The 25,654-nt window shown below is 38.7% G+C and overlaps 1 protein-coding gene across 1 annotated transcript; it reads left to right on the plus strand.

Moving 5' to 3' along the window:
- The first annotated feature begins 65 nt into the window (after nucleotides 1-65).
- LOC129040053 (lanosterol 14-alpha demethylase) lies at nucleotides 66-23,918 on the plus strand. Its single transcript, XM_054493917.2, has 10 exons — nucleotides 66-2,807; nucleotides 5,109-5,207; nucleotides 8,029-8,205; nucleotides 9,468-9,594; nucleotides 10,676-10,850; nucleotides 13,180-13,299; nucleotides 13,709-13,904; nucleotides 18,402-18,497; nucleotides 19,803-19,971; nucleotides 23,185-23,918. Exons 1-10 carry the CDS (start codon nucleotides 2,616-2,618, stop codon nucleotides 23,361-23,363), a joined length of 1,530 nt encoding a protein of 509 aa, XP_054349892.1. The 5' UTR covers nucleotides 66-2,615; the 3' UTR covers nucleotides 23,364-23,918.
- The last annotated feature ends 1,736 nt before the right edge of the window (nucleotides 23,919-25,654 follow it).

The raw sequence follows: 25,654 nt of genomic DNA on the forward strand, positions 1-25,654 counted from the left end.
CAGTTTTAGATTTTTGTAGCTCTCTTTTACACCTGGCTTAATAGAAGACTGTTGGGTTCTTTTTTTTAAAAAAATTTTTTTATTTCCATAGGATTTTAGGAAACGTGGTATTTGGTTACATGAGTAAGTTCTTTAGTGGTGATTGGTGAGATTTTGGTGCAACCATTGCTGAGTAGTATACACTGAACCCAATTTGTAGTCTTTTATCCCTCACCCCCTTCCACCCTTTCCCTGAGTCCCCATAGTCCATTGTGTCATTCTTATGCCTTTGCATCCTCATAGCTTAGCTCCCACTTATGAGTGAGAACATATGATGTTTTGTTTTCCATTCCTGAGTTACTTCACTTAGAATAATAGTCTTCAATCCCATCCAGGTTGCTGAAAATGCCATTAATTCACTCCTTTTTGTGACTGCATAGCATTCCATTCCATATATAAATATACACATATATTTATATATATCAGTTTCTTTTTTTTTTTTTTTTTGAGACAGAGTTTTGCTCTTGTTGCCCAGGCTGGAGTACAGTGATGTGATCTCAGCTCACTGCAACCTCTGCCTCCCAGTTTCAAGAGATTCTTCTGCCTCAGCCTCCCGAGTAGCTGGGATTAAAGGCGTCTGCCACCACACCTGGCTAATATTTTGTATTTTTAGTAGAGACGAGGTTTCATCATGTTGGCGAGGCTGGTCTCGAACTCCTGACCTCAGGTGATCCTCCCGCCTCGGTCTCCCAAAGTGCAGGGATTACAGGCGTGAGCCACCGTGACTGGCCGGAAGGAACGGTGAAACTTTTAAGGTGGTAGAATTATAGGATCTGATGACTCATTAGATGAAGCATGGAGAGGGCAACAGTGTGCACAGTGATGCCTTTTCTTCACAGGCATTATAGGAGGGACAGGTTGGTAGGAGGAGGCAACGGGTTTAGTTTTGGATTTACTGACCAGGGATGAGGGTTAGCTCCGTAGGTAGAGGTGTTCCGCAGGCAACTGGTGTTGCGGGACACATCATAGACAGGAGAGACCGAGCAGAGTTCAGGAGAGCCTTTATTATTAAGGTGATCACCGGCTCAGTCGGACTAGGGTCCACAAAGTCTGAGCCCCGAACAAAGGGATCAATCACTTTTTAAGCAGTTTGTGGCGGGAGTTACCTGTTGCACGAAGCGTACTTGCAGAAGCAAGAACAAAGGCAGTTAATTACTCTTACATTTGTTACACCACATGTCTTATGTCCTTGGGAATACATGCTTTTGTAACACTTGCTAATCAGTTTTGTGACTTTACAGCAGCGCTAGGGAGGGAAGCAAGCACTCGCTGTGCCTCAAGGAATGTGAAACGATGGAACACAGATAAGCCTCTCCACGCATAGAGGAGAAATAAGCAGTTAATATACTCTTAACCCAGGCCTCGGGTAGGGGAGGTGCTATATTACATTCTACCTCAAAGGAAAAGAATATACTTCTTGATTAGTATACTTATAAAATTCATTAATTTCCCTTTCACTGTATAGTCCTACTAATTCCCCTAGGGCCTTGCAGTTTTGTCTCATTCGCTGCTCTATCCCCTAGCTTAGCACAAAACCTAGTTCTTAACATTGATTAAATAAATGAATCCAGTCAGGTGCTCCCATGGGTGATCTGGAAGGAGTTAAATTTGGTAGTCATGGGAGATGCTTCTGTGAAGCCATAGGAGCGAAGGTTGATTGTGGCGGCAGGACTGAACTCAGCTTCAGAATCTTTCTGGCCGCTAAACCTTCAGACTAAGTGGTGTCCTTGAGGAATGCTGCCTCAAATGGTTCGCGACGTCCTACAACATGTACATTTATTTTGGAAAATCTGTTTTCGTAAAACCTAGCATACTTAATCACCAACATTTGTTAACTTCATGGTGGCATATTAATACCTGTCAGGTTGATTTTAGTTGGAGTGGGACGGGGCTGACCTCACCGTCCCACCCTTCGGTATGAGGCCGGCGTCTTCACGACCTCGCTTTTCACAACCCCCGTCCCCGAGGGCTTATTTGGGGCTGTCGGAGTCCCCAGGACATGGCCCCGGAGTAGGGTGAGGTGCCACAGTTCGAGGTGCCCCAGTTCCCTGCGCCCGGACAGGAGGCGGTGCTCATGCCCCAGGCCCCGCTGACGCGATGTAGGCCGAGATCACCTCAGGGGCTCGCGGTGCAATCACAGAGCGCGCCGTCGCCGCTCGAGCTCTCCCTGAGATCCCTCCGCTCAGCGCCTTCAACGCCGTGTCCCGGCACCCGCACCCGGGCACACAAAAACGGGTCGCCCGCGATTCTCAGGGATTGATCGCCTCTTCAGCTAAGTTCTCTTCCGGCCCCGTACCACAGTGCCACAGGCGCAGCCCGCTTCCTCAGGTGCCCTATCCCGCGCAAGAAGACCACGGCTTCACAGAGTGTTATTTAAGGGGCGTGGCCAGCGGAACATCCCGCCCCATCCTGTGACGCACGGGGTGGCGCGCGTGGGACCCGAGGGGTGGGGCTGGGTTTAGTAGGAGACCTGGGGGCCGGGGCCGCCTGTGGACGACCATCTGCCAGCTTCTCTCGCTCTGTCGATTGGGAGGAGCGGTGGCGACCTCGGCCTTCAGTGTTTCCGACGGAGTGAAATGGCTGCGGCGGCCGGGATGATGCTGCTGGGCTTGCTGCAGGCGGGTGGGTCGGTGCTGGGCCAGGCGATGGAGAAGGTGACGGGCGGCAACCTCTTGTCCATGCTGCTGATCGCCTGCGCCTTCACCCTCAGCCTGGTCTACCTGTTCCGTCTCGCCGTCGGCCACCTGGTCCAGCTGCCCGCAGGGGCGGTACGTACATTCTTTAGGGTCCGAATGGGGCGCGCGCCGCAGCTGAGGCGGCCGAAGGGCTGGCGTGGGCGGCTCCGTGGCCCGGACAGGCTCAGTGCTCTGGCTGGATGGCAAGGGCGGGGGCGACTGCGGCCATGCTCGGCGTGGCTTTGGTGGCAGGCGCCCTGGGGGCTGAAGTAGTGGCTGCGGCGGCGGCACTGCTGCTGGTGGCGCTGGCTGTAGCACCCGCCATTGCCTTGTGCTGGGGGGCGGTGCTGGCCTCCTTGGCTGTGTATCTGATCCTAGACGGGGTCGTAGTTAAGGCATTTGTGGTTGTAGCGATGGCTGTACTGACCGCGGCAGTGGTGCCCCTAGTGGCGGTGGCTGGATTGGCGGCTGTGGGTTTGAACGACCCGGTGGTCGTTGGAGCCCTTGGTGGGGGTCCTGATGGAGATGCTGTTGGCAGCTGGCCCGTCATCCTGGAGGCTGCCCTGTGTGGTTCAGGGTTCTGTGGGCTGTAGCAGTGCCCCTAATGGCGGTTTATACCCATATTAAGGAGGATGTGTAGAGTGTGGTAATGGGAGTGACTGGAGTGTGGTAAGGGCCTTCCTCTGATGCTAATAATGTAACAGTTTCTCGGCCGGGGAGCAGTGGCTCACGCCCGTAATCCCAGCACTTCGGGAGGCCGAAGCGGGCGGATCACCTGAGGTCAGGAGTTCCAGACCAGCCTGACCAACATGGAGAAACCCCATCTACTAAAATACAACAAAACAAAACAAAACAAAACAAAAATTAGCTGGATGTGGTGGCGCACGCCTGTAGTCCCAGCTGCTTGGGAAGCTGAGGCCCGAGAATCGCTTGAACCTAGGAGGCAGAGGTTGCAGTAAACCGAGATCGTGCCACTGGACTCCAGCCTGGGCGACGGAGTGAGACTCCGTCTCAAAAAAAAAAAATCATTTTCTTCAATTTAACAGCCTTATTAACTTAGCTTTCAATCTCCCAAATGTTATTTGATGGATGTGCCCTTTACAGTCAGCAATAAGTAGCTTTTGAAAACTACGCTTTTACTGACAATGCAATGTACAAACTTTTGACCAAGTAGCTTTTAAAATAATTTTTGTTTGAACCATACCAGGCATAAGAAAGAGTTATTTATTTATTTATTTTTTTCCTACACGTGGGATCTTTAAGGAAATGATATTTGACTCTGGGAAGACAAAGTTACTTTTAGTGTTTAAAGATAGTTCTATTAGCTGAGGAGTACTGTGAGGTTGTGGTGCTCCTTTCTATTTGAGACCACCAGAGAATTGAGGAGTATTACCCTTTTTCATTATTTTGTTTGATTTTCAGGATACTTAATGTTGTAATCTGCAGGTCTCATTTTGTGGCATCTAAAGAAACTTTTATGAAGAATGCTAGAGTTCTTGCTAGAGCTGATCTACTGTCTTAAAAACTCTAAAATCAGTGGCTCTAGTTCACTTGCAGTGAGAGAAGCATGAGATTGATTGTTTACTTAAACATTTCCCTTCTTTCTATACTACAAGTTACTGCTTGTCTTTTTCTATACCTTCTTTAAGCAAGTATCTGGGACTAAAATTGTGAGTAGTAGTAGAAGTAAGTAGTGAAGAAACAATATAGTGGGCCCTCTGGGGACACAAATTACACATTTGGGAATTCAACCAAGTGTAGATCTAAAATACCCGGGGGAAAAAAACCCAGTACAAAATAACACAACAATAAAAAATAATACAAATAAAAAAACACAGTTTAATAACAATTTATATAGCCTTTACATTGTATTGGGTATTGTAAGTAATATAGAAATGGTTTAAGGTATATGAGAGGATGTGCATAGGTTATACGCAAATACCTTGCCATTTTATATAAGGGACTTGAGGATCCCTGGATACAAATCTGTGAGGGGGTCCTGGGACCAGTTCTCCACAAATGCCAAGGGACAAGTGTAGTTTGACCTTTTTGGTTTTTTGCTACTAATGGTTAGAAAAGTTGCCTGGAGACACCAATAATAATTGGACATATTCTGGACAGTGTCCATCATTTAAATTTATAGTGCCTTAGTGTTTATCTGGTCGTTTATCTTATACCGTGTTTTGAGTTTCTGTTCTTTTCTACAATAGCTACTCTCTTAAGGTATTTGCAATTTGGCTGTTCTCAAGTTACTTCTGATGCTTACTTTTTTTTTGGTAACTTTTTTTTGAAGTCTTAATAGCTATTTTGTTTAATTGTTTGGTCATGAAACGAAACTGGGTTTCTCTCTTGAAATGAAACGCGAACTGAATTTATTATTTTTTTCTCTTGTAGAAAAGTCCTCCATACATTTTCTCCCCAATTCCATTCCTTGGGCATGCCATAGCATTTGGGAAAAGTCCAATTGAATTTCTAGAAAATGCATATGAGAAGGTAAGTCTTCCAAATAATTAGAGGAAAAAAAAGAAAACTAGAGAAGTGCTTTTTAAACTTTTTTAAAAAAGTGGCAGAACATTTAAAAACATTGTAATCATATACACATCCTCAGTATAGGAAACAAAATGGAAACTGCTCTGGTTTAAGAGATGGTGTCTTATAGATACCTATCCTTTTAGCTTTTCCCATGTCCTGGGGTCGTCTTTGAGACACCATTGAGGAAACCTGTAGTTCTGGCAACTGTGGTTTAAAAACCACTGTTCTGAGTTTTCTATGCACTTACTGTCATTAAAATTGATATTAATTAACCCTCATTTTTCTTTACCATGCATCTATGGGGTTTTCTAACCTGCTCTATACATCTTCTGTGATTTCACTGTCCACTTGAATGACCCACATGACACCATAGCTACTCAATTCTTTGCCCGTCTTCTCTCTAATGAGCTTCCCTGTGCCAGTTAAGCCATTTACTTCACAGTCTCACTTTGGACTTGTCACTCTTAACTGTTTCACTTCCACAATATTAATTTAGATATCCTATTTGTAGACCATACCATCTCCTGGTTTGCTTATGCAACTCCTTAAATTATAACTATTCTTTGACCTCATTGGATCTTGCATTCCATTTACTTTCTCCTGATCCATCAGCCTTCATTCTTCACTTTCCTTTTTCCACTTTGGGTCCATGGCATGTCGTTTCTGTTACACTCTTGGCAATACTGTACTTTACATTTCCTCGACCCTGCATCTTTTCATTGTGTTCAGCTGGCAGAAGTCACCCTTGGAGGCAGCCAGTTATTGTCTCCTTCTGCACCAGATTAGTTTCTTCTTGATTTTATGATTGCCTACCTTAATGATATTTGAACACTGCTCTACAGTCCTATTATGTTCTTGTGATTGGGCCTACTTTTCCGCTCATAACAGTGACTAATTCAAACCTTCACTTTTCTAAACTTCTGAATCTTTCTACCTCTCCATCAAAGCAGATGATTTTTTTCTCCTGTTTAGGAGACAATGATTAAAAACATTGATTTAGGAGACAATTATTAAAAACCATTCAAAGAAAACTTCCTCATTTTCTCAATTTCAAATATGCAAACCTACTTGTATTTATGTTGTAATCCTATTCTCTTTCTTCCTATCACAGTAATAATTATAAAACACTTACTTTATGCCAGTACTTAGTGCTTTACAAAGATCATCTCACTGAAGCTCCACAAAAACCCTTTCAGGTATATTTGTTTTATAGATGACAAAACTGAGAAGCAGAGAGGATATATAATTTCTTCTTGGACTCACTGCTAGACAGTGGCCAAGCCAGGATTTACACATGGTCTGATTTCTGAGCCTATACTTTTATTAATGATAACAATAATGGTAAACAAGTCATTAAGATGCTAAGTAAGCCAAGGTACTCTTCTCTGCCCTGTATATAAAATTTGGCAGCAGCTTTGTGAAGAACTGCTATTATTATTATTACCATTTTACAGGTGAGAGAAACGAAACACAGAGAGATTAAGTTCTCTGACTATAGGACCAAAGTCATACAGCAAGTAGGTGGAGGAGCTGGGATTTGAACACAGACAGTCTGGCTCACTGTGTTCTACCACTTTGATTTTATTACAGCTATATTTTGCCTCTTATTGGAGGCTGAACTCTCCATCCCTCTTTTGTCTCAGGAACTTTTTACTTTTGTTTTCTCAGTGTATTGTTGACTTCTTTTTCAATGGCATCTTTCCCTTTTCTCTGAAAAATTCTTGTCACCCATTTAAAAACTTCCTTAAAATGGCTTATGAGACTCTGTATGGTCTGGCGCTGCCTAATGCTCAACTCTCATCTCCTCCTTTCTCTTTCTCTTACTTTTAGGGCCTTTGTGTTAATGTGTAGCTACCAAACTAATGCCTCATTCTTCTGGTCTCAACCTAGTTGTCTTTTCCTCTGTTAGGTCTCCCTTTTTTAGATTCTCTCATCTCAGAGTTGCTTTCCTTTCTGTAATACTTGTCACATTTACAGTTTTATGTTTGTTAATGTGATTATTTGATTAATTTGTATTTTTTCCAATAGACTAAGCTTGGTGAGTTGGGACAGTATTTTTTTTCATGATTATACCCCCAGAGTCTAGTCTTCAATAATAACCAGAAAACTGCAAGGGAAAGCATTTAACATCTAACCAAATTAATATAAAATAAAAAATGAAGTCATTTAGTGTAGGTGAGATAGTGCTAAAATAGATAAATAAACTTGTAGTGTCTTCACGTAGCAGGTACTATAGAAAAGGTCAAATTCTTTGGCTAGTCTTGTAAAATTTGTTTTTAACCAAAGGGGGAAGAAGTCTATATTTTCAGAGGTGTTCATCACAGAATTAGCTGTAATAACTAAAGAAAACCCTGACATATCACCCATATGTCCAATAATGAAAGAGTAGTCAGTAAATTAACATTGTGATGTTTATATAGACAATAGAAAATATTGTCAATATAAACTGAAAAAAGCATAATAAGCAGTTATATTTGCTTATTTGCTACATTTGCAACTAAATGAACATAATTATATTATTACTACATTTGCAACTAATACTAAATTAGTTGCAATTTAGTATTGCAACTAAATACTACTTATTACTACATTTGCAACTAAATGAACATAATTATAAATTTGGACAAAGGAAGGAGGAGTATGGCAAGATTAAAATAATTGCTTTAAGTTTTAGGTATGTTTTTATTTTTTCAATAATGCATTGTTTTGTGATTTTAAAAAGTTACTGTCTTAGTGTTGCATATTTTTTGTAACATCACTATATGTACTTTTCTTTTTTTAGTATGGACCTGTATTTAGTTTTACCATGGTAGGCAAGACATTTACTTACCTTCTGGGGAGTGATGCTGCTGCACTGCTTTTTAATAGTAAAAATGAAGACCTGAATGCAGAAGATGTCTACAGTCGCCTGACAACACCTGTGTTTGGGAAGGGAGTTGCATACGATGTGCCTAATCCAGTAGGTGACACTGTTACCATGAATAAAGACAAATCTATACCTCAGTAGTTATAGCTAATAGTGAGACATTATGCATTTAAAATGTAGAAACAGCCAGGCATGGTGGCTCATGCCTGCAATCCCAGCACTTTGGAAGGCCAAAGTGGGTGGATCACTCCAAGTCAGGAGTTCGAGACCAGCCTGGCCAACATGGCGAAACCCTGTCTCTACTAAAAATACAAAAATTAGCTGGGTGGGGCTGGTGGTGCACACCTGTAATCCCAGCTACTTGGGAGGCTGAGGCATGAGAATCGCTTGAACCCGGGAGGTGGAGGTTGCAGTGAGCCGAGATCACAACACTGCACTTTAGCCTTGGCAACAGAGTGAGACACTGTCTCAAAAACAGAAACAAAAAACCACACACACACACACACACACACACACACACACACGCACACACGCACACACACACACACACAGAAACCAACTAAACAAAAATGTAATAAAATGTAGAACCAGTTTATTCCTTGGTTCAAAAGTCTGAAGAATCATGAGAAGGAAGGCCATGGATAACTGATAAGTAATGGGTATTTCGTTTTATATTTGCTGTCATGGCTAAACAATATTAAAGGGCTTCCTGTACAAATAATGGAATCAACGATAACTTAGCATACTGGGATTTAATCTGAAAGGGTTATAAGACAATCCTGTTACTTCATCAAAAGGACTTCCTACCTACCCATTCCTGCCTGAAATTCTAACATAAGAGCTGTTTAGAGATTGCTGACTTTAGAAGTCCTCTTTTAATGCAACTACTTCAGGTGTGGGGTACACCTATGTGTATGTTTTACCCTCGAAAGCCAAATATGAAATTGTTTTAAGTTGATATAGAACACAAATCAGACAATTGGCCCCAATGCTTGGTGTGGGCTCTGGCTGTGAATGTAACACACATTAGCCAGTACCCTAGTATAGCAGTTAAGAGTTAACATTAAATCTTGTTTCTAGTGATGGGGAATGAGGGAATGAATGGCTTTTGGCTCTCCTTAAGGCCAAAAAAGGGAGCCCTGGAAAATCCCTCTGCTCAGATATATCTATTCATTTAGACTCTATTCATTTAGAGTCAGATAGATCTATTCATTTAGACTCTTAAAATGTAAATGCCCAAAGGGTTAAAACCATTAGTTGTGTTAGTGTTACATAGTTATAATAACCTAAATGGATTTTATGATAGAACAAAAATGTGTTTTAATGCTGTATCCCCTTTTTGAATTTTTTTGAAGGTTTTCTTGGAGCAGAAGAAAATGTTAAAAAGTGGCCTTAACATAGCCCACTTTAAACAGCATGTTTCTATAATTGAAAAAGAGACAAAGGAATACTTTGAGAGTTGGGGAGAAAGTGGAGAAAAAAGTAAGCAAAATGTTTTATGTTTGTCCTAACATTTCTACTTCTCTGTGAATAGAAAAGTAGAGTATATATGTGTGTAGTACATAAAAAACAAATTACAGTGTATGTAAAACTACCTTGGATTTATGGGAGGGTTGTGTAATGATTACCATGAAGTTGTAACTGAGAATACAGTTTTTATACTGGGCTGCAAGTTAAATATTGCCTTCAGAAGCAATTGCTGTGCCCATAGTAGGAAGCAACATCTGCCCACAGGGCAGCAGGACCCAGGGCAGCAGGTCGCTATATTCTGGGTCTGGCCTTTGGCCTCAGTAAGAGGTCCAGAATCTTTGTTTTTGGTATACTTAAGTTGATATGATATATTTTCTAACCATACAAGAAACTGATGTATAAATTAGAATGCCAATGTAATAATGCATGTGAGACATATAATTACAGCACCAAGAAATCCAGAATATTTACTGATATTTTTATTGACAAATATAATTGGAATGCCAAATGATCATTGGAAGTTCATTTAGTGAATGTGGAATTAACAGGAAATTAATTGGATAATTTTTATTAGTTGAGTGTCATCAAATTAAACTTGCCTGGTGCATTTGTCTCCAGTGTTGGGATATACTAATTGGTGATTATAGTTTTCTTTTATATATGGCCAGTAATTCCATTTTGGCCCTGATCTTCCTACTTTTAACCTGTGAAATAATCTGATCTTTGGCTACTATTCCTTGGGAAGTACCTTATTATTGTCGTATGCACTATAAATAACCTTTTTTCTGCCTTTGTTATTGTGACCTGGAAATCAAATAACCACATTTATTCTTTTCATGATGAAGCGCTCATGAGTGGGGTTTTGAAATGTGTTTCTGGGATCTGTTTTGGCTGTTCAGAGGGACAGGGTGCTTCCCATTGTTTGGTTTATTGCCCGTCTTTCTTTGTTGTTGTACATAGTCACATGTCTGTCTACAGACTTTTTTTGATGATATGAATAGGATCTTGTTTGTTCTTGAGTTCTGTTTTTAATTCTCAATTTTCTTTCACTTTTTGGAAATAGTAATGAGAATAATCTTTTTTTTCTCCCTAGATGTGTTTGAAGCTCTTTCTGAGCTCATAATTTTAACAGCTAGCCATTGTTTGCATGGAAAGGAAGTCAGAAGTCAACTCAATGAAAAGGTAGCACAGCTGTATGCAGATTTGGATGGAGGTTTCAGCCATGCAGCCTGGCTCTTACCAGGTTGGCTGCCTTTGCCTAGTTTCAGGTATGGATAAAGAAGATATTACACTTGGTTATTTAACTTTGTATAATTATCGTAGTGTTGGTATGCTTTGCCTTAACAAAGATAAAAATTAAACAAGTAAAACATACAAAATGGGTAAGATTATAAATCCCCTTTCTTCTGTAAGAATTCAAGACAAATTTTCTTTATATAGTGAGCTCATTTAAAGTAAGTTTCAGTTTATTAAAAAGGTGATTTGTTGTCTGTCTAGTCTAATATTTTATTTATGTTTTTGTTTTTGAGATGGAGTCTTGCTCTGTTGCCCCAGCTGTAGTGCAGTGGTGTGATCTCGGCTCACTGCCACCATGCCCAACTAATTTTTGTATTTTTAGTAGAGACAGGGTTTCATCATGTTGGCCAGGCTGGTTTCGAACTGCTGACCTCAGGTGATCCACCTGCCTCAGCCTCCCAAAGTGTTAGGATTACAGGTGTGAGCCACTGAGCCCAGCCTAGTTTAAAAGCCTGCTTACCTCACGTATTCTTTATCCTCAGGAAAGTCTCTGAACTATACCTAAAAGTGATATAGCTCTTCTCTAGCACTTGTTTGAAATCTTTGGTGGCTTTTTATTGTATTGTGAAGTTTCTTTGTTTTGAATATTTGTGCCTTTATTTAATTTTCTGTTTCTTAAGGATAGGGACTGTCTCTGATATAAAGAAATATTGCTCTTAGGACTTGATCTATAGCTTAGTGCTTAGTGTTTTGCATATTAGTAGGCTTTCTATACTTTTGTTGATTTATTGGCGTTTAGGTGACAGATGGGGTGGAGATAGATTGCTAGTCTCTTTTCTTCTGTTTCTGCCCCCTCTATCTCGTTACAGATTAGAAGAGGGGTGGGAGTAAAAGGAAGAGCCAGGAGAGATTCCCTAAAGTTCTCTGGAACTCATCATACCTTATATTTGCAAGGCGCTTTGCAGTTTCAAAATGTTTTAATATATCTTATATTAGAACACCCAGCACAGCCCTGGACTTGTAGTGGGTTCTCCATAAATGTGCATTTCTTTTTTTTTTTTTTTTTTTGGAGATAGAGTCTCGCTCTCTCGCCCAGGCCGGAGTGCAGTGGCGTGATCTTGGCTCACTGCAAGGTTTGCCTCCCAGGTTCACACAATTCTGCTGCCTCAGCCTCCCGAGTAGCTGGGACTACAGGCACCCGCCACCACGCCCAGCTAATTGTTTTGTACTTTTAGTAGAGATGGGGTTTCACCGTGTTAGCCAGGATGGTCTTGATCCTCCTGATCTTGTGATCCGCCCGCCTCGGCCTCCCAAAGTGCTGGGATTACAGGCGTGAGCCACTGCGCCTGGCCCATAAATGTGCATTTCTACCTGCCTGTTTCTACCTGCTCTGTCTCTTGGATGAAGTCAGAGCTTGCTATGTTAGGCCCTTCACATTCTGGCCCAGTCTTTCTTTCTTCTACTCATACCAACTAATTTAACCAGATTATTCAATTCACTTTCTTAAACAGGCCTATGTTTTCCTGGTTCGACTGTATTCATACAGTTAAGCCCCAGCATCTTCTCTTCTGTATACGTGGTTTCAGCTGATCCTCAGTAACAGATTAACAGTCTTGTAAATGAAACAGGGTAGGAGTTTTTATTAGAAGGCTTGATTTAAGAGGGGGCTTGGGAGTCAGACTGCCTAGTTTTAAATTCCAGCTCCAATGTTTGCTTTCTGTGTGATCTTATGCAGCTAGCTATAACTTGAGGTTAATAGTATGTACCTCACAGGAAGATAAAAGTGAGTAATTCATGTAAAACACTTAACGTGGTACCTGCTACATAGTGAACATACTATTTGAAGGTAAAGTTTAGGAGTTGAAGGTTGTTTTCTGAATCTGCTAGTATTTTCACCCCCTACAAAAAACTATTGTATTAGAAAGTGAAAAGTAGAATCAGATTCCATAGAAGAACCAGAGTGACTCTTCTGCTGTAAGACTTGATTTGGTATTAAAATTGGAATTTTATGTTAATTTAAAAGAGTATCCTACTTTCTGTTGAACTGGAAAATACTTCTAAAGGAATTTCTTGCTTGTTTTAGGCCTTTAGTTTGAACACAGGCAATGTGTTAAGAATCTGGGATATATATGTTAAACAAAGCACAGTTCTTGCCCTTAGGGACTATGGACATTTTTAACAATGTAAGATTTTCATGACTTCCAGTATGTTCCTGGTTCTGATTTTTTTTGTCAATTATTTTAGAGTCATTAAAGTTGGTTAAATAAGATGCTTTATGCTTGGTCTTGGTTCTCAAAATGAATTTGATCCTAGAAGGTTATTTCTTTATTTAAGAAAATCATCTTTATCTTTTAATTACAGACGCAGGGACAGAGCTCATCGGGAAATCAAGGATATTTTCTATAAGGCAATCCAGAAACGCAGACAGTCTCAAGAAAAAATTGATGACATTCTCCAAACTTTACTAGATGCTACATACAAGTAAGAGCTATTCAGATAACATATTAAGCTGAAGCAGGAAATTACACATTAAAACACAGTTAAATAGTATTTCCAGTTAAAAAACAGTAATGTTGGCAAAGTAAGTTGGTAGCTGTGATCTTTGGACTTTTGAGACATAAACTATTGGCATCCTGTGTCTTACTGTAATCCCAGTGACTGGGTATGGTAAAAGTTTGCTAATGAACTGTAATGGAGTCTTTTGTAATCAAAATCATTTTGTGCTGGTCTGTCTCTTCCCTAAGAGAAAAAAAACTCTTGACTTGTGATAGTCAAATATAAGAGACTATTATACCTGAAAAATGTATTCATTATGACACTTTATTTAAAGGTTGAGGCATGAAATGTATCTGCCAAAATGTTAAATTTGTGTCTTTGGTTCATTCCTTAGGGATGGGCGTCCTTTGACTGATGATGAAGTAGCAGGGATGCTTATTGGATTACTCTTGGCAGGGCAGCATACATCCTCAACTACTAGTGCTTGGATGGGCTTCTTTTTAGCCAGAGACAAAACACTTCAAGAAAAATGTTATTTAGAACAGAAAACAGTCTGTGGAGAGAATCTGCCTCCTTTAACTTATGACCAGGTTTGTTGGATTTTTCAGTTTCATTGCTGCCTTATGACTTTGAGGATCTGTGACTAATTTTTAAAAGGGACAATTTGAGATTTTCTGTATACTATAGCTTAAATTGATCAGCTTCTCTATTTTTAGCAAATTCCCTATAACCTTACCTAAAATATCTTAATGTTATTGCTTCTTGCCATTAAGCTTTATCAGACATGTTTTGGGTTGATGGCTTAGAGATCTTTGGGGATATTTCTTCGGTACTTACTTCCTCTGCTTCAAAGTCTGGCTTCTGTACATAGAGGATATTATGTGCATGTTGTGTGTCTTATGAAATGTAGAAGCCTCTGAATTACTTAGAATTCTATATGTCCATAGTGGCCTGGGCATGAGCAGGGACTTCTAAAAGTAGTAGTAGTAGTAATGAGGACTAGACATTTACAAATACTACATGCAGCTTGCTGGGTGGAACGGAAGAAAGGACAACTCACTGCACAACCTGACATTCCATCTTGGAAGCAAACATTGGTGATATCATCTTCCTGTTATCTTTTGTGTTTTTGGTCCTATATTAATATGGCACATTACACTGATTTTCAGATGTTAATTGTATTCCTGGGATAAATCCTACTTTGTCATGGTGCATAGTTCTTTTTATATGTTACTACATGTAAACTTGCTGGTGTTTTGTTGAAGATTTTTGCATCTATATTCGTAAGGGATATTGATCTCTAGTTTCACTGTGATGTCTTTGGTTTTGATATCAGGATCATACTGGTCTCAGAATGAATTTGGAAGTATTCTTTTTTTCTTCTAATTTTTGGAAGAGTTTGTGGATGATTGGTGTTAATCCTTTTTTACATATTTGCGAAAATTCAACAGTGAAATCATCTAGATCTGTGCTTTTCTTTCTGGGAAGACTTTACTTACTAATTCAACTTATTTGTTACAGGTTTATTCAGATATTCCATTTCTTCTTATGTCAGTTTCAGTAGTTTATATCTCTCTAGGAATTTGTCCATTTCATCTGGCTTACCTAATTTGTTGGCATACACTTGTTCATAGTATTCTCATAATCCTTTTTATTTCTGTAAGCTCAGTAGTGATGTCTCAACACTCATTCTTGTTTTTAGTAACTTTTAAAATAACAGCTTAATTGATATATTTACATAGCATAAATCCATCCATTTAAAATGTACACTTTGTGGTTTTTAGCATATTAAGAGTTGGGAAACCATTATCATAATTTTAATTTTAGAACATTTACATCACTCCCAAAAGAGAGCTGGTACCCATTAGCAGTCATGCTTCATTCTCCCTGACCGCTGCCCCTGGCAACCATTAATCTCCTTTTGCCTCTATGAGTTTGCTTGTTCTGGATATTTCATATAAATGGGATCATACCATTTGTAGTCTTTTGTGACTAGTTTGTTTCACTTAGCATGTTATCAGGGTTCATCCATGTTGTAGCATGTATCAGTACTTCAGTCTTTGTTATTACCAATAATATTCCATTACATGGGTATACTACATTTTGTTTATCTGTTCATCAGTTGATGGACATTTGAGTTGTTTCCACCTTTTAAACTATTATGAATAATGCCGCTCTAAACATTTGTGTACTGATTTTATGTGGACATGTGTTTTCAATTTTGGGGGGTCATACCTAGGAGTAGAATTGCTGGGTTATAAGGTAACTTTGAAGAACTGCCAGACTGTTTTTAAAAGTGGCTGCACCACTTTCAAATCTCACTAAACAGTGTATGTTGGTCCTGACTTCACCCCCTCACCAAACTTGTTACTTGATTTTTTTATTATAATAGGTTTGAAGTGGTACATTTTTTTTTTTTTTTCTGAGACAGAGTCTTGGTGCAATGCCCAGGCTCTAGTGCAATGGTGCGACCTTGGCTCACTGCAACCTCGGCTTCCCAGTTTCAAGCTATTCTTTGTCAGCTTCCCAAGTAGCTGGGTACACACCACCATGCCTGGCTAATTTTTGTATTTTTGGTAGAGACGAGGTTGCATCATATTGGCCAGGCTGGTCTCGAACTCCTGACCTCAAGTCATCTGCCTGCCTTGGCCTCCCAAAGTGCTGGGATTACAGGTGTGAGCCACCATGCCCAGTTGGTATTTTGTTTTGATTTTGCATTTCCCTGGTGACTAGTGATGTTGAGTGTCTTATGATGTGTTCTTTGGCTTTGGTATACTTCTTTGGAGAAATGTCTGCTCACATCCTGTTCCCATTTTTAAAATGAGTTGTCTTTTTATTATTGAGTTGTAAGAGTTCATCTATTTTTTTTTTAATGTGCTTTTGGTGTCAGAGAAACCAATGCCTAATCAAAGCGTATGAAGATTTATTTCTGTGTATTCTTCTTAGTGTTTTGTACTTTCATATCTTACATTTAGGTCTTTGATCCATTTTGAATTAATTTGTGTATATGGTGTGAGGTCATCATTCTTTTGCATGTGTTTATCCAGTTGTCCCACACTGTTTGTTGAAAAGACTATTTTTTCCACGTTGAATTGTCTTTGTAAAAAAATCTATTATAGCCAGGCACAGTGGCACGTGCCTGTATTCTCAGCTACTGAGAAGCTGAGATGGCAAGGTCGCTTGAGCTCAGGACTTGGGGTCCAGCCTGGGTAACATAGCGAAACCCTGTCTCTGAAAAAATAAATACATTTTAAAAAGCCTCTTGACCATAAATTTAAGGCTTTATTTCTGGACTCAATTCTATTCCATTGATATGTTTAGTCTGATGCCATTACAGTAGTTTTGTAATAAGTTTTGAATTCGGGACTGTGAGTCGTCTGACTTTGTCCTTTTCAAGGCTGTTTATCTACTCCTAGTCCCTTCAGTTTCCATATGAATTTTGGGGTCAGTGTGTCAATTTCTGCAAAGAAGCTAGCTGAGATTTTTGACAATGATTGCATTGTATCGCCATATTAATTTGGGAGCACAATTTTAGTCTTTAAATCTGTGAACATGGGATGTCTTTCTATTATTTTAGTTCTTTAATTTCTTTCAACAATGTTTTATAGTTTTTGGTGCACAATGTTTAAACTTCTCTTGTTAAATGTATTCTTAAGTATTTTATTATTGTTATTTTTTTGATGTTATTCTTTCTTCTGCCAGTTCAAATCTGCTGTTGATCCCCTCGGGTGAATTTTTCATTTCAGTTCTCATACTTCTCAGTTCTTGAATTTCTGTTTGGTTCTCTAAAATAATATATTGATATTCTCCATTTTACTAGAGATATCTAGGCACATTTTACTATAGTTCTTTGAACCTATTTATAATAGCTGATTTAAATTCATTATCTAGTAAGTCCAATGTCTGGGCTTCTTCATGGTTAGTTTCTATTAAACTGCTTGCTTTTTCTATGTACTTGCCATACTTTCCTGTTTTGGTGTGTTTTTTGTAATTTTTTTTGTTGAAAACTGTACATTTAAAATAATGTGGCAACTGTGGAAATCAGATGCCCTCCTCCCTGGGTTTATTGTTGCTGGCTTTTTGTTGTTTTTGTTGTTGCTGCTGCTGTTTGTTTACTGCCTTTCCTGGATTAATTATGTCATTCCTTGTTCAGTGAGGTCACTGAAATCTCTGCTTACCTTAGTGGGCATCTAATATTTGGACAGAGATTTACTGAAGTGCTTTGAACAGCCAGTCTCCTAGCTTTTGCTGAAGGGCTCTGTATGTGTGTGTTAGGGGATGTTATTAACACTCCAACAGGCAGTTACAAGTCTGCCTTCACTACCTGTGTGTACAGGTCAGTCAGAGATAAAAGATTACAGCCTCTTAGATCTTACCTGGGCATATGCATGGTCTTATACATATGTGTGGCCTTCAAGATTCTCTTATGTTGGAACTTTTCAAAGTCTCCTGTGGACATCTTACTCCCCAGTTTTCCCTTTTAAACTTCTTGTTCTGTCTCTTAGCACCAACTGATATCACCATCTCAGGCACCTTCAGTGTTAAACAATTTTTGCTAATTATTTTTGGAAAATTTGCTCTGGCTCCTCTAATAGTTGTTAGGCTTCTGGCTTTCACAGCTGCTATAGTTGTCATGCTGTTGGTTTCCGGGGCTACCACGGATTTGGGGAGAGGAGGATGAAAGAAATACAACTTTCAGTACCACAAAGCTTACTCTTCTTACCAAGATTCAGATTTCTTTTTCTTGAATTAACTCTCCTTAGATTGTTGCAAGCCTTTGGTTAATCTTCCAGAATTTTGAAAAAGTTGACATTAAGATTGTTGCTACTGTTTTCATTTTTTGGAGGAGTGAATTTTTGTAGGTTCTTACTTCGTTCTTCAGGGCGATCGCCTCTTTCTGTTGCCTTGCCCTCCTTTTTCACCATGGACAGTGATAGAGCATGATAACCCCAGCCACCCTGAACCAGTTACCTCTGTACTTTTAGCTGGAATGCAAGCTGTCTTGTACTAACCAAGAAGTTAAACTAATTTTTTGTACTGTTGAAGTATGTTATTTATAACAATCAGGAAATGCTTTCTCATTTTAGCTCAAGGATCTAAATTTACTTGATCGCTGTATAAAAGAAACATTAAGACTTAGACCTCCTATAATGATCATGATGAGAATGGCCAGAACTCCTCAGGTGAGTATCTTGGCTACATCTTCCCCTCTATACCCCCAGTTTTTATTTATCAACAGAAGAAATAGCTGGGTGTGGTGGTTCACACCTGTAATCTCAACACTTTGGGAGGCTGAGGTGGGAGGATCACTTGAGGCCAGAATTTGAGACCAGCCAGGGCAACATAGTGAGACTGACCTCATCTCTACAAAATTTTTTCTAAAAATTAGCTGGCCATAATGGCACATGCCTGTGGTCCCAGCTGCTTGGGAGGCTGATGTGGGTAGATTGCTTGAGCCTGGGAGGTTGAAACTGCAGTAATCCATGATCACGCCACTGCATTGCTGCCTGGGCAACAGAGCAAGACCCTGTCTCAAAAAAAAAAACAGAGAGAAAAGAGGAAGTAGAGTAGCATAAATGAGATTTTTTTAAAATTAAAAAAGTAGAATAATCATTTCTACCTAATCTTCAGTTTTATATATTCTAAAAACATATTTTTACCTAATTGTAGATAATATATGTGCTTTTTTTTTTTTTTTTTTTTTTTTTTTGAGACGGCGTTTTACTCTTGTTGCCCAGGCGGGAGTGCAATGGCACGATCTCAGCTCACCACAACCTCCGCCTCCCGGGTTCAAGCAATTCTCCTGCCTCAGCCTCCCAAGTAGCTGGGATTATAGGGGCATGCCACCACGCCTGGCTAATTTTTTGTATTTTTAGTAGAGATGGGGTTTATCCATGTTGGTCAGGCTGATCTCGAACTCCCGACCTCAGGTGATCCACCCGCCTTGGCCTCCCAAAGTGCTGGGATTACAGGCGTGAGCCACCGCGCCTGGCCTACATGCTAATCTTTAATGCTAATCATGCTCTGCATTTTTCTTTAACAATTGGGGTTTTAAAAATCAAAGTACATATTTTTCTTGGTTTTAAAAATAACATTTTGTTTAAAAAATTGTTAACATGAAGTGTACAAATTGATAGTGAAAGCCTCTCTGAAATTCCAACCCTACCTCCAAGGCATTATGGGTTTGATTTGTGTACTGTGTACTTCCAGCCCAACGCTGGCTCACTGGAAATCATCTTGAGTTAAAATAATTTTTAGTTTGCCTATTATCTAGCCAGTTTTAAAATATATGTACAGATGGTTCTTGATTTATGTGATTCAACTTAGAATTTTTTGACTTTATGATGGATTTATCAGGATGTAAACCTATCATAAGTCAAAGAGCATCTGAGTATCCTATGTATATTCATGCTTTATTACACAATTATCTGATTATTTGTCACCACATTTTAAAATTCTCTAATGAAATGTGTGGCTTTTGTTTATAGACTGTGGCAGGGTATACCATTCCTCCAGGACATCAGGTGTGTGTTTCTCCCACTGTCAATCAAAGACTTAAAGACTCATGGGTAGAACGCCTGGACTTTAATCCTGATCGCTACTTACAGGATAACCCAGCATCAGGGGAAAAGTTTGCCTATGTGCCATTTGGAGCTGGTAAGATGATTATATTTTAGATTGGAAATGTTTGTTCTGATAACATATTTGTCTCTGTCAAAATATTCTGAATTGTGTTTACAAATTATCTCTCCGTTTCCTTATAGGGACATTTTTGCAAACTTTTTTAGGAGAAGAATCTTTATAAGTTGGAGAAAAATATTTCTTTTGTACTAAATGGAATTGTTCCATAAATCCTTATATAATGCTTCACTACTTCCTAACCTGTCTGGTTTTATTAGGTCTAATTTTTATAGAACATCCTTGTTTTCCCTTACAATAGTATTTAAAGCTCTTTGTGGATTCTCTTTTAAAGAACCACTGGAGTCAGCACACCATTCAGGGAATTAATTTAGGTTAAATATCATAACAGATACTAGCATTTCACAAAAAAGCAAAGGCAGTCTTTTAAAATTAAAACTTTTCTGGAGTGTTAGTCAACGTTTTTGCTCTCTGTGAATATCCGTATGAGAAAATGTTCTTTAAATTTGGGCAGGTTGTGCGTAGGCTTGCAAATTTCATTTCCAGTAAGATCCTAAAATAATTTAGCTATACCCTTGTTTCTCCAGTAATTTCTCTGTCCATTGGTTCTCTGTACTGATTAAACTATATTCTGTGACTTTAGTCTTTCCAAAGGGATCATTTAAATGACAGATGACTTGTCATTGGTCACACTTTTTCCACATATAAAGGAAAATATAAAGTCCTTTGGGAACTTCAGATCTTAACTTTATGTAATAAATTTAATACTGTGGTGTATAACACAATATATAAAAGAATCATAGTTTTTTTTTTGAGAGAGTCTTGCTCTGTCACCCAGTCTGGAGTGCAGTGGCACAATCTCTCAGCTCACTGCAACCTCCACCTCTGGGTTCAAATAATTCTCGTGCCTTAGCCTCCTGAGTAGCTGGGATTACAGGTGTGTACCACCATGCTCAGCTAATTTTTGTGCTTTTAGTAGAGACTGGGTTTTGCCATGTTGGCCAGGCTGGTCTTGAATTCCAGGCCTGAAGCGATCTGCCCACCTCAGCCTCCCACAGTGCTGGGATTACAGGCGTGAGCCATACCACCTGGCCAAAGAATCAGATTGTTAACAGATGGGAAGAGCATTAGTTCTGTAGCCCAAATTCTGCCCCAAAGAGGAACTGTTTCTAAACTAGTAATTATCTGGTTTCCACTTGAACTTTACTAGAAATGGGTTGTGGGTTGTTCAGTTGCCTTTTATGATGGCTCATTCCATGTTTGGACAGCTGTCATTTTTAGAGCCTTATGTTAAAGCTGAATTCTGTTTCCTTTTAACATCCCATTTATAGTTGGTCCTAACCATAGTGTCTGAACTTACATTGTATGAGGTATTTGAGTACAGATATAATGTCTCCTCAATCTTTTTTTCAATGTTTGTGTTAGTTTCCTAGGGCTTCTGTAACTAATTACCACAATATGGGTGGCTTAAAACAATAGAAATTTATTCTCTCACAGTTTTGGAGGCTGGAAGTGTGAAATCAAGGTATTGGCAGGACCGTGCTTCTCCTTAAGGTTCTACAGGAGAATCCTTCCTTGCATCTTCCTAGCTTCTGGTGGCTCTTGGCAACCCTTGGCTTGTAACTACATCATTCCAATTACTACCCCTGTCTTCAACAGGCTTTCTTCTTGTTCATGTCTCTGTATCTTAACATGGCATTCTTATAAGGACACCAGTCATTGGATCTAAGTCCTACCCTGTCAGGGTCATCTCATCTTAATTGCGTATATAAAGATCCTATTTCCCAATTAAGATCACATTCTGAGGTTCTGGATGGACTTGAATTTGTGGGGGGATATATGATCTTACGTTAATCTTGTTAAATATCACATTACATGTCTCTAATTTCTTTACTCATTCTTTTACCTCGTAATTGTGCTGTTTATTTACGTTGGTGCATATAGTTAATTCATTTTCATAATATTACATTTTGTGAATCATCAGATTTATCTACTCTTATGTTGATTCAGTTAGGATACTTCTTGCTTGTTGCGATTAAATCCTTTGACTATTCTTCCTATAAGCCAAGCTTCTCTTTAGTTGTTATATTTGAAATATGGACCAATTTGTAAATGCTCATCTTAAATGTCACTCCTAGAAATAAGTACAGTTATGAGCCAAGCAAGCACTGTGCTAAGCACTTTCAGTTTAGGTTTTTTGATGAAAAATCTTGCAATGAAATGCCCAAATCTTAAGTCAACATTCATTGAGTTTTGACAAATGAATAACCTTTAGTTTAGTCCGATGTATCAATCTTTTAAATGGTTATTGCTTTCTGGCCCTGTCTTAAAATTTTTGCTTAGCCCCTGAGTCATGAAGATATTCTCCTGTTCTTCTCAACTGAAATTTACGCTGTTAGCATCATGGTTTGTGACCCTTCTTGAATCAATATTTGATTATGGTGTGACATAGGAGTTGAATTTCATTTTTTCCCCATGTAATATCTAGTTATTCCTGGACCTTATGTTGAAAATACTTTCTTTTCCTCATTGGCTTGGTGTCTTTATTGATAATCAAATAACCATAAAAATATTCTGTTCTGGGCTCTCTGCTCTGTTCCATTGATCTATTTGTTGATCCTTACCTAGTACCACTCTGTTTTACCTTTAGTCTTGAAGTCAGATTTGAAATCAGTTTTATGTCCTCCAACTCAGTTCTTTTTCCAAGATTGCTTTGGATATCCTAGGTCCTTTGCATTTTTATATGCATTTTAGAATCAGCTTGTCAGTTTCTACATGGGTGTGACTTTTTAGTATATTATTTTGGGTTCATTAAATCTCATTTTCTTCCATAATCATTTATAATGACATTTGAGGTTTTGATTGGAAGGTTTTCATATTGACTTTTAACTAGGGCTTTCTTGGGACAAACAGAATATTCTACTATATTCCCAAACTAGATTACCATCTTATGAGTCAAACTTTCCATATATTTAACCCAGATTATATTTTCAGAAAAAGTAATTGGCAAAGTTATGTGATTAGTCAAGTACTGTTTTCCTAAAATGTGATATTGAAAATCTCCTGGAATTTTTAATAATTCACGTTGTTTTATGTGAAAAGAATATCATCTTTTTATTATATTATCTGTACACTTGCTGTTCATCTAAAATGTAGATAAAAAATATCACCCCAGGCTAAAAGGATGAGAAAGAATTTAAACTGATTCTTACAACTTTTTCTTTTTTTTAGGGCGTCATCGTTGTATTGGGGAAAATTTTGCCTATGTTCAAATTAAGACAATTTGGTCCACTATGCTTCGTTTATATGAATTTGATCTCATCGATGGATACTTTCCCACTGTGAATTATACAACTATGATTCACACCCCTGAAAACCCAGTTATCCGTTACAAACGAAGATCAAAATGAAAAAGGTTGCAAGGAACTAATATATGTGATCATCACTGTAAGCTACAAAGGCATTCGAAGAGAATGAAGTGTACAAAACAACTCTTGTAGTGTACTTTTTTGAGTGTGTAATTCTAAAAGCCAGTTTATGATTTAGTATTTTGTTAACTGAATGGTTCTATCAAATATAATAGCATTTGAAATATTTTCTAATAGTTATGATACTTATACATGTGCTTTCAGGAAGTTCATTAGTAAAACAATTGTTCAGGGGGGATCTAGGTAATTGGCAGATTCTAAATAATATAATTTCCAGGTAGTAATTTTACGAGTACTCATAGCTCTTGCCAAATAAGTTCAGAGTATTCAAATCTTGGACTAGTCCTGCAAGGTATAAAGAATAAAAATCCCAGTGAGATACTTGGAAACCACAGTTTATTATTTATCTGGGCAATTATTGTGTGTGTGAGGATGGAAGGGTAGGGAATAATCGAACATCTAAAGCCTTGAATAAGAGAATACTAATTGTTTTGGTATGATGATACTCAGAAATGGAGATATTATAGAAAAAAGAAATCCTTTGGAATTTTAACTAAAATCACTGCATATGGGAAATTAAGAGATCCAGGACCATATTTGATAAGATTTCCTAAAAATAATGTAATTATTAATGCTAAAGACTGCTCATGTATCTTGATCTAATTACTAAATAATTACATATTTACCTCATAAATACGTATCTAGTTCTACAAGGTCACATTTATGTGGAAGTCCAAAGTCAAGTCCTTAGGGGATAATTTTGTTTTGGCTCAGTTGTTCCCTGCTTCCTCTTTTTGTTTTTTGAGATGGAGTCTCGCTGTGTCGCCCAGGCTGGAGTGCAGTGGTGCGATCTCAGCTCACTGCATCCTCCGCCTCCCGGGTTCAAGCAATTCTCTGCCTCAGCCTCCCGAGTAGTTGGGATTACAGGCACCTGCCACCATGCCTGGCTAATTTTTTGTATTTTTAGTAGAGACGGGGTTTCACCATGTTAGCTAGGCTGGTCTTGAACTCCTGACCTCGTGATCCACCCGCCTTGGCCTCCCAAAGTGCTGGGATTACAGGCATGAGCCACCACGCCTGGCCTTCCCTGCTTCCTCTCTAGAATCCAATTGGGGATGTTTGTTACTACTTATGTTGATTAAAAGACGTTAACAAACTTTTTTCTTTTTAAAATGTGAGATCAGTGAACTCTGGTTTTAAGATAATCTGAAACAAGGTCCTTGGGAGTAATAAAATTGGTCACATTTTGTAAAGCACATTCTGTATAGGAATCAACTTATCTCAAATTATAAAACTCGGGGCCTAACTATATGAGATGGCTGAAAAAATACCACATCATCTGTTTTCACTAGGTGATGCTAAAATATTTTGCTTTATGTATATTACAGTTCTTTTTAAAACAAACACTGGAAGACTCATGTTAAACTCTAATTGTGAAGGCAGAATCTCTAATTTTTCACATTAAAATTCTCTTTGAAAAAATACAGTCCTGTATTCATGAATTGTAAAGTATGTGCTTCAGTGAGCAGAGTTAGGGAATCCAGGAACTTGGGTGGAGAAAAATTACATCTTTATTTGCACTAATTTCTAACTGCAATTTAGTATTTATTTCATTTATGAATTTGGGCAGCATTAGCAGTATCCATGATTTTGTCAATAGAAATCTCAGATATTTTCATATTACAGATGTTACAGATTTCTTGAAGTATCTAGTTACGACCCCGAGATAAGGCTAGTCTAATGTTTAGTGAATAGTTTTAGACTTCACTTAACAGATTTCATTTTTAATCACAGACTAATTATTATTGAGGTGCATAAACAAGTGTGATTGCAGAGGCCTAATATCATAAGGAGGCGTGGTGGTCAAACAATGGCAATGAACTCAGCTTGATCAGATCATTTGTCCATCTGTTTTTTTTCTCTACTGTCTCCTAGAGCAGAATGGCCTTGAATGGCAAGCCATGCTAGCTGAAAAAGGTTTTTACCCACAACCTGCCCCTTCAACTAACTGCTTTAGAGTACGTTTGTTTCTAGAATTCCTCTTATTGGAACCCAGCTTCTAATGTGGAAAATTTAAGTATAGTTGGCTCCTTGTATTTGTGGGTTCTGTATCCTCTGATTCAACCAACTTGCAGGTTCAAAATATTAAAAATAAAACCCCACAACAATAAAAAAATACAGTATTAGCAACTATTTACATAATGTTCACATTGTATTAGGTATCAAATACTCTGGAGATGATTTGAAGTACACGGGAGGATGTGTGTAGCTTA

This window comes from Pongo pygmaeus, chromosome 6 (genome assembly GCF_028885625.2).
Source record: "Pongo pygmaeus isolate AG05252 chromosome 6, NHGRI_mPonPyg2-v2.0_pri, whole genome shotgun sequence".
NCBI classification, from domain to species: Eukaryota; Metazoa; Chordata; class Mammalia; order Primates; family Hominidae; genus Pongo; species Pongo pygmaeus.

Excerpts from the sequence above, each read along its gene's own strand:
- LOC129040053 (XM_054493917.2), top strand. The coding sequence starts at position 2,616 with ATGGCTGCGGCGGCCGGGATGATGCTGCTGGGCTTGCTGCAGGCGGGT. Across the intron at positions 10,851-13,179 it reads CTGCCTTTGCCTAGTTTCAG|ACGCAGGGACAGAGCTCATC; the intron begins GTATGGATAAAG and ends TTTTAATTACAG. Across the intron at positions 19,972-23,184 it reads CTATGTGCCATTTGGAGCTG|GGCGTCATCGTTGTATTGGG; the intron begins GTAAGATGATTA and ends TCTTTTTTTTAG.